We start from the raw sequence: 10,000 nt of genomic DNA, 5'->3' as shown, positions 1-10,000 counted from the left end.
ACAGGTGTGGGAAACATCCCCTGTGAACCAGGAACTGTTTAAGGATGAGCATGTGCCTGCTTTCTACAATTATGTTAATACATTCTACTTAATGTCAGTGTGAAATAAATAAGCATCAATTATATAATCAGTAAGCTGATAATCTAACAATACATGAAGATAAAAATATCTCATGCATCTTATCTATTTGTATATCACTATCAAGTAAAATTTTAAGAAGAACAACAATCATAACAACAATAACAACAATAATGATAATGACAGTAAAAGTAATAATAACAACAACAATTACAATCATGATGATAATGGTGATCATCATCACCACCACCTCCACAATGATGATGGAATTAGTGAAAAATTAGCTTTAATATACTGTTTTTCTATCTATACATATTAGCATGTGAATGTGAATTTGAGTATCTGTGTGCATGTGTGTGCTTAAGTGTGTGAAAACTCACAGATGGACAGACAGAAAAACAGGGAAAAATATACAAATAAAAAACACACACACACACACACACACACACACACACACACACACACACACACACACACACACACACACACAGACAAAGACACACACACACACACACATACACACACACAAAGACACACACACACACACACACACACACACACACACACACACACACACACACACACACACACACACACACACACACACACAAACACACATACACACACACACACACACACACACACACACACACACACACAGACACACACACACACACACACACACACACACACACACACACACAGAGACAAAGACACACACACACACACACATACACACAGACAAAGACACACACACACACACACACACACACACACACACACACACACACACACACACACACACAAACACACACACACACACACACACACACACACACACACACACACACACACACACACACACACACACACACACACACACACACACACACACACACACACACACAAATCCAAACATTCATGCTGCTAGCTGCTCCTCACCTTTTTTGAGCCAGGAAAGCCCTCTGATTCGGTGAAGAGGTAGGCGAAGGGCAATCCCACAAACAGGGACAAGTTGGAGAACAGGAAGATGATGTTCCACAGTCCTGAAAAAGTTACATGGGATTAGTTCAGACGTTCTAATTTTCTTCTATTATATCATGAGGAAAACAATGGTATATTTTATAGGACTGATTTTGATATTAAAGTTTATTCATTCACTTATTTGCAGATAATGATTTCAAGGTGCAGCTTCAATATGTGTAGACGCTGCACTGCACACCAAGATAATACCAATATAGATTAGACATGTTGAGAAAAACAAAGAATCTCATACTCTCTATCTCTTTCCCACCCTTTCCCACCTCCCGCTATCTCCTCCCTCCCTTCTTTTTCTTCTTCTTCTTCTCCCTTTTCCTTCTTTTTCTTCTTTACGCAGTCTTCCTCCCTCCTCATTCCTCTCACTTTACAACTCTACCCCTCTTCCTCTAAATTTCTCTTCTTTTTCCATCCAACAGCATCTCCCTCTCTTTCTCTTTCCTTTTCCTTCTCTCCCTCCCTTTCCATCCATCCTCCCTCCTTCCCAAACACCCACCCACCTACCCTCCTTCCCTCTCACCCACACACCCTCCATTTCCCTTTCACCCACCAACTACCACCCTCCTTCCCTTTCCTCCTTCCCACCCACCCACCCACCCTTTCCTTCCTCCCTCTCACCCTCCCATCCTCCTTCCCTCCCACCCACCACCCTCCTACCCTCCCTCCTTCCCACCCTATCTACCCTCCTTCCCTCCTCTCTCACCCACCCACCCACCCTTCCCTCCTTTCCCCTCCCTTTCCTCCTTCCCATCCTCTCACCCACCCATTCCTCCCCCCCTCCCACCCTCCTTCCCAGCCACCCTCCTTCCCTCCCTCCTTCCCATCCACCCATCTACCCTCCTTCCCACCCACCCACCCTCCTTCCCTCCCATCCACCCACCCTCCCTCCCTCCCTCCTCCGCTACCCCTCACCTTGAATAAGAGACAGGTTGAGCCACTGCACGTAGAGGGAGTCCCTGTAGAGGGTGAGGACTTCGTTGCTCAGGATGCTGATGGGGAGCAGCAGGACCGCGCCCAGGGACACCGACAGGCTGAATGTGCATAGCCATAATCTGGAAAAAGGAAGAGCGAAAAATAAGAAAGTCTCCCCTGAAAACGCTTAAAAATACACGCCAATCCACAGAAAACGGGAAAGAAAAAAACATATTAAAAAGCTAATAAATATAACACACACGATGACGGAATGTAATAAAGTATAAAGAGATAAGACCTATAACATAAACCATAATAAATAAAGCTTAAAACCGGTCATAAATGCACAACAAACGGTAAGTCACAAAACCCCAAACGGCATGAAATAAACCAAAGCATAAACGACAAGATATAAACCAAAGCATAAACAACGATAAATAAACCAAAGCATAAACGACCGACAAAAAAACAAAAACAAAGCATAACCGACAAGAAATAAACCACAGCAATAAACCACCGGAAATAACTACGCCTGACCGAGACGACCTGCGGTGTGAACGTCCCTTCCTTATCAACGAATACACAAGAAAAAAAAAAGAAAAAAAAAAAACTTCACAGATAACACCAAATAGCGTGTTTTTATCACAAACAATACAACAATACGAGCGGGTTGGAGGCGGAGGCAAAACCACACCAACCAGACCATTGCAACCGTCGACGTGAATTTTAAATCGAATATCTGGAAATATTCATCTATTGGCCCATCTATCGAATGCAAAGTCATAGAAGGTTACCATGACACTGTGATTCTGAACTCTTGTCTACTTCAATTAATCTATAAGCCCATCTACCTTTTAGAATACGACCAAAACACATATCAAATATAAAACAACGTAAAAAAAAAAAACATCAATCGCTGTGATTCACAAATTATTTTAATCAATCAATCAGAAAAAAACATCAATCTAAAATCACACCAATAAAATACACATTAATCGCTGTAATTCAGAAACCAATCTTACTTCTTTTAGTCAATAACAATATAAATAATAAATAAAAAACAACAATCTGCCCACCGACCAAATTAAACAGTCCCCCCCCCAAAAAAAAAAAAAAAAAAAAATCGAATAGCCACCATCACAGAAAACGGGAACAACGTCACGCCAAGCTGTCTCTCTCTCGCTAACCTAAAATCTCTTCGCAAAACGGACAAAAACGACATTAAATCCGCGAGACTGACGGACGCAAGGCTGACGTAATCCCACTCCCATCCAGCGGCAAACGTCAGGCGTCAGACGTGTCCAATAACTGTGTCTTGGCGCCTGGCCTGTCCGTCCGAGTCAAAATGGAAGCCCGCCACCCACTCCATGACCATCTCAAGGTTCTATTTTAAATATCTAGACCTTGTTGTGTCTAAAGTCTTTCTCTTGTCTGTGTCAAGGCGCATGGCAGGCGTTGCGTGGGCTTTTCATGAGAGAGAGAGAGAGAGAGAGAGAGAGAGAGAGAGAGAGAGAGAGAGAGAGAGAGAGAGAGAGAGAGAGAGAGAGAGTGAGAGTGAGTGAGAGTGAGAGTGAGAGTGAGAGAGTGAGAGTGAGAGAGAGAGAGTGAGAGAGTGAGAGAGTGAGAGTGTGAGAGAGAGAGTGTGAGAGTGTGTGAGAGAGAGAGAGAGAGAGAGAGAGAGAGAGAAAGAGAAAGAGAGTGAGAGAGTGAGAGAGAGAGAGAGAGAGAGAGAGAGAGAGAGAGAGAGAGAGAGAGAGAGAGAGAGAGAGAGAGAGAGAGAGAGAGAGAGAGAGAGAGAGAGAGAGAGAGAGAGAGAGAGAGAGAGAGAGAGAGAGAGAGAGAGAGAGAAAGAGAAAGAGAAAGAGAATGAGAATGAGAATGAGAAAGAGAAAGAGAAAGAGAAAGAGAAAGAGAAAGAAAGAGAAAGAGAAAAAAAAGAAAAAGAAAGAAAAACAGATAAAGACACAGAGTGGAAGACAAGTATAGGAAGGGGTCGTATATAATAAAAATACAAATTCACACAAGCATGTAGGCACGTAAACACGCACATTCACGCGCACAGAGAAACCGGCTCCTACTCCTGCTAGGCTTGGGGGAAACCAAAGCCTGTAAAACAAATAATTAGAAATGTGAAGGCAAAATATCCGTTTCCTGCACTCGCTCGTTCACACACACATACACAGGACACACACACACAAATATTCATACATAAAAAACACACACATACACAGGGCACACCCACACACACACACACCCACACACACACACACACACACATACACATACAGGAAGACACACACACAACACACACACACATCCAATCCCCCCCCACACACATATCCACCCCCCCCCACACACACATCCACCCCCCCCCCACCCCACCCCCCCCCCCCCTGACCATTACACGTAGGCAACATCCCACAAAGGCGGAAGTTTTAACACCAATAACATATGCATAAGTAAGAGCAAGAATAAAAAAATTACACGAAAGACCGAAAGAGAGAGAGAGCGAGGCAGACCGCAGCGCAGCCACGCGGAGAATGAGCATAAGAGATGAGAGAGGGAAGGAGGGAGAGGGAGATAAGGGAAGGGAAGGAGACGAAGAAAAAAGGATGGAAGAAAGAGAGAGGAGAGAGGAGAGAGGAGAGAGGAAAGAGGAGAGAGAGAGAAAGAGAGAGAGAGAGAGAGAGAGAGTGAGAGAGAGAGAGAGAGAGAGAGAGAGAGAGCGAGAGAGAGTGAGAGTGAGAGTGAGAAGAGAGAGAGAGAGGGAGAGAGAGAGAGAGGGAGAAGGAGAGAGGTAGATAGAGATAGAGGTAGATAGATAGATAGATAGATAGATAGATAGATAGATAGATAGATAGAGAGAGAGAGAGAGAGAGAGAGAGAGACAAAGGGTAGGAAAGGAGGGAGGAAGAGAGGGAGCGAGGGGGAGAAAAAGACAGATAGATAGATAAGGGATACATTAGAGATTGAGATACAAGAGCGAATAGCGTAAACAGCACAAAAAGAAGAGAGGAGAAAGAAGAAAGCGACAATGAGAGAGAAAGAGAGAGAAGAAAAAATAAAGAAACAAAGAAGTCTTGTCTTCACTTCCTGCTTGCTCTCCTTTGCAATATCATCTTTTTATTCCCCGTTCTCCCTCCCGTCTCCAATGCGTCTTTTCTTCCCCGCTTTATCTCTCTTTCTCCCACCCTCTTTATCGTTCTCACGTGCTTCGTATTTTCCTTCTTCCCCCGCTTCTTTTTCTTCTTCTTCTTCTTATCTCTCTCTATTCCCCGTTCTTTCCTTCACAGATCAATTCTTTTTCTTTCTTCTTACGCACACTTCTTGATGCTCTTAGAAGGGAAGATGATAACACGCGGATGCACATGAACAAAGTACACGCCCTCAGCTTCCCCTTCCTCCCTTATACATACACACACACACACACAAATACATACATACATACATACATACACACACAAACAAACATACAAATACATACATACATACACACACATACAGAAACACACACAAAAAAACGTGTTAATGTTCACATACCAACCCCGCCACCCCCCCCCCGCCTTCCGCACGCACGCACGCACGCACGCACATCCCACCTTCCCCTTCTCCTTTTCTCTCCCCGTTCTTCTCTCTCCCTGTCCCCTCACGCCCAATCTTTCCCATGCTCCCTCTGCCTCCTCCCTATTCCACCCCCCCTCCCTTTACTCCTCCCCCCCCCTCGCCCCTTCCCATCCTCTTTTTGTCTCCTCCCTATCCCACCCTTCTCTCCTCACGCCCACCCCGCCCGCCCCTTCTCATCCTCTTTCTGTCTCCTCCCTATTCCACCCCCCCTCCCTTCACTCCTCACGCCCACTCGCCCCTTCTCATCCTCTTTCTGTCTCCTCCCTATTCGACCCGTCTCTCCTCACGCCCACCCCGCCCGCCCCTTCTCATCCTCTTTCTGTCTCCTCCCTATTCGACCCGTCTCTCCTCACGCCCACCCTGCCCGCCCCTTCTCATCCTCTTTCTGTCTCCTCCCTATTCGACCCGTCTCTCCTCACGCCCACCCCGCCCGCCCCTTCTCATCCTCTTTCTGTCTCCTCCCTATTCGACCCGTCTCTCCTCACGCCCACCCCGCCCGCCCCTTCTCATCCTCTTTCTGTCTCCTCCCTATTCCACCCCCTCCCCTTCACTCCCACGCCCACTCGCCCCTTCTCATCCTCTTTCTGTCTCCTCCCTATTCGACCCGTCTCTCCTCACGCCCACCCCGCCCGCCCCTTCTCATCCTCTTTCTGTCTCCTCCCTATTCGACCCGTCTCTCCTCACGCCCACCCTGCCCGCCCCTTCTCATCCTCTTTCTGTCTCCTCCCTATTCGACCCGTCTCTCCTCACGCCCACCCCGCCCGCCCCTTCTCATCCTCTTTCTGTCTCCTCCCTATCCCACCCGTTCTCTCCTCACGCCCACCCGCCCGCCCCCTTCTCATCCTCTTTCTGTCTCCTCCCTATCCCACCCTTCTCTCCTCACGCCCACCCCGCCCGCCCCTTCTCATCCTCTTTCTGTCTCCTCCCTATTCGACCCGTCTCTCCTCACGCCCACCACGCCCGCCCCTTCTCATCCTCTTTCTGTCTCCTCCCTATTCGTCCCGTCTCTCCTCACGCCCACCCCGCCCGCCCCTTCTCATCCTCTTTCTGTCTCCTCCCTATCCCACCCTCCTCTCCTCGCGCCCACCACGCCCGCCCCTTCTCACCCCCTCTCTGTCTCCTCCCTATTCGACCCGTCTCTCCTCCCGCCCCCCCCGCCCGCCCCTTCTCATCCTCTTTCTGTCGCCTCCCTATCCCACCCTTCTCTCCTCACGCCCACCCCGCCCGCCCCTTCTCATCCTCTTTCTGTCTCCTCCCTATTCCACCCCCCTCCCTTCACTCCTCACGCCCACTCGCCCCTTCTCATCCTCTTTCTGTCTCCTCCCTATTCGACCCGTCTCTCCTCCACGCCCACCCCGCCCGCCCCTTCTCATCCTCTTTCTGTCTCCTCCCTATCCCACCCTTCTCTCCTCACGCCCACCACGCCCGCCCCTTCTCATCCTCTTTCTGTCTCCTCCCTATTCGACCTGTCTCTCCTCACGCCCACCCCGCCCGCCCCTTCTCATCCTCTTTCTGTCTCCTCCCTATCCCACCCTTCTCTCCTCACGCCCACCCCGCCCGCCCCTTCTCATCCTCTTTCTGTCTCCCTCCCTATTCGACCCGTCTCTCCTCACGCCCACCCCGCCCGCCCTTCTCATCCTCTTTCTGTCTCCTCCCTATCCCACCCTTCTCCCTTCACGCCTCACCGCCCGCCCCTTCTCATCCTCTTTCTGTCTCCTCCCTATTCGACCCGTCTCTCCTCACGCCCACCCCGCCCGCCCCTTCTCATCCTCTTTCTGTCTCCTCCCTATTCGACCCGTCTCTCCCTCACGCCCACCCCGCCCGCCCCTTCTCATCCTCTTTCTGTCTCCTCCCTATCCCACCCTTCTCTCCTCACGCCCACCCCGCCCGCCCCTTCTCATCCTCTTTCTGTCTCCTCCCTATTCCACCCCCCTCCCTTCACTCCTCACGCCCACTCGCCCCTTCTCATCCTCTTTCTGTCTCCTCCCTATTGATAATCCTCTCCTCCCGACCTGTCTCCTCTCTCCTCCTCACCCACCCTCCGCCCGCCCCTTCCTTCTCATCCTCTTTCTGTCTCCCTCCTATTCGACCCGTCTCTCCTCACGCCCACCCCGCCCGCCCCTTCTCATCCTCTTTCTGTCTCCTCCCTATTCGACCCGTCTCTCCTCACGCCCACCCCGCCCGCCCCTTCTCATCCTCTTTCTGTCTCCTCCCTATTCCTCGCCCACTCGCCCTTCTCATCCCGTCTCCTCCTCGCCCGCCCCTTCTCATCCTCTTTCTGTCTCCACCCCACGCCTCGCCCTCCCTATTCCACCCCCTCCCTTCACTCCTCTTCGCCCCTTCTCATCCTCTTTCTGTCTCCTCCCTATTCGACCCGTCTCTCCTCACGCCCACCCCGCCCGCCCCTTCTCATCCTCTTTCTGTCTCCTCCTATTCGACCCGTCTCTCCTCACGCCCACCCCGCCCGCCCCTTCTCATCCCTCTTTCTGTCTCCTCCCTATTCGACCCGTCTCTCCTCACGCCCACCCCGCCCGCCCCTTCTCATCCTCTTTCTGTCTCCTCCCTATTCGACCCGTCTCTCCTCACGCCCACCACGCCCGCCCCTTCTCATCCTCTTTCTGTCTCCTCCCTATTCGACCCGTCTCTCCTCACGCCCACCCCGCCCGCCCCTTCTCATCCTCTTTCTGTCTCCTCCCTATTCGACCCGTCTCTCCTCACGCCCACCCCGCCCGCCCCTTCTCATCCTCTTTCTGTCTCCTCCCTATCCCACCCTTCTCTCCTCACGCCCACCACGCCCGCCCCCTTCTCATCCTCTTTCTGTCTCCTCCCTATTCGACCCGTCTCTCCTCACGCCCACCCCGCCCGCCCCTTCTCATCCTCTTTCTGTCTCCTCCCTATTCGACCCGTCTCTCCTCACGCCCACCCCGCCCGCCCCTTCTCATCCTCTTTCTGTCTCCTCCCTATTCGACCCGTCTCTCCTCACGCCCACCCCGCCCGCCCCTTCTCATCCTCTTTCTGTCTCCTCCCTATTCCACCCCCCTCCCTTCACTCCTCACGCCCACTCGCCCCTTCTCATCCTCTTTCTGTCTCCTCCCTATTCGACCCGTCTCTCCTCACGCCCACCACGCCCGCCCCTTCTCATCCTCTTTCTGTCTCCTCCCTATCCCACCCTTCTCTCCTCACGCCCACCCCGCCCGCCCCTTCTCATCCTCTTTCTGTCTCCTCCCTATTCGACCCGTCTCTCCTCACGCCCACCCCGCCCGCCCCTTCTCATCCTCTTTCTGTCTCCTCCCTATCCCACCCTTCTCTCCTCACGCCCACCCCGCCCGCCCCTTCTCATCCTCTTCTGTCTCCTCCCTATTCGACCCGTCTCTCCTCACGCCCACCCCGCCCGCCCCTTCTCATCCTCTTTCTGTCTCCTCCCTATCCCACCCTTCTCTCCCTCACGCCCACCCGCCCGCCCCTTCTCATCCTCTTTCTGTCTCCTCCCTATTCGACCCGTCTCTCCTCACGCCCACCCCGCCCGCCCCTTCTCATCCTCTTTCTGTCTCCTCCCTATTCCACCCCCCTCCCTTCACTCCTCACGCCCACTCGCCCCTTCTCATCCTCTTTCTGTCTCCTCCCTATTCGACCCGTCTCTCCTCACGCCCACCCCGCCCGCCCCTTCTCATCCTCTTTCTGTCTCCTCCCTATTCGACCCGTCTCTCCTCACGCCCACCCCGCCCGCCCCTTCTCATCCTCTTTCTGTCTCCCTCCCTATTCGACCCGTCTCTCCTCACGCCCACCCCGCCCGCCCCTTCTCATCCTCTTTCTGTCTCCTCCCTATTCGACCCGTCTCTCCTCACGCCCACCACGCCCGCCCCCTTCTCATCCTCTTTCTGTCTCCTCCCTATTCCACCCTTCTCTCCTCACGCCCACCACGCCCGCCCCTTCTCATCCTCTTTCTGTCTCCTCCTATTCCACCCCCCTCCCTTCACCTCCTCACGCCCACTCGCCCCTTCTCATCCTCTTTCTGTCTCCTCCCTATTCGACCCGTCTCTCCTCACGCCCACCCCGCCCGCCCCTTCTCATCCTCTTTCTGTCTCCTCCCTATTCGACCCGTCTCTCCTCACGCCCACCCCGCCCCCCCCTTCTCATCCACTTTCTGTCTCCTCCCTATTCGACCCGTCTCTCCTCACGCCCACTCGCCCCTTCTCATCCTCCTTCTGTCGCCATCCTATCCCACCCTTCTCTCCTCACGCCCACCCCGCCCGCCCCTTCTCATCCTCTTTCTGTCTCCTCCCTATCCCACCCGTCTCTCCTCACGCCCACCCCGCCCACCCGCCCCTTCTCATCCTCCTTCTGTCGC

At 52.2% G+C, this 10,000-nt stretch overlaps 1 protein-coding gene across 2 annotated transcripts in view; it reads right to left on the bottom strand.

Moving 5' to 3' along the window:
* lili (LMBR1-like protein) overlaps positions 1-10,000 on the bottom strand; it is a 115,834-nt gene that overhangs the window by 24,034 nt on the left and 81,800 nt on the right. For both annotated transcript variants that reach the window (XM_070115389.1, XM_070115390.1), the window contains exons 3-4: positions 2,029-2,168; positions 1,021-1,124 (exon numbers count right to left, since the gene is read on the bottom strand). In XM_070115389.1, the coding sequence (XP_069971490.1) occupies positions 1,021-1,124; positions 2,029-2,168 (244 nt within the window). The remainder of the gene's footprint in view (positions 1-1,020; positions 1,125-2,028; positions 2,169-10,000) is intronic.

The sequence above is a fragment of the Penaeus vannamei genome, chromosome 37 (assembly GCF_042767895.1).
Source record: "Penaeus vannamei isolate JL-2024 chromosome 37, ASM4276789v1, whole genome shotgun sequence".
Lineage (NCBI taxonomy): Eukaryota > Metazoa > Arthropoda > Malacostraca > Decapoda > Penaeidae > Penaeus > Penaeus vannamei.
This window is presented reverse-complemented; position numbering and strand designations above follow the sequence as displayed.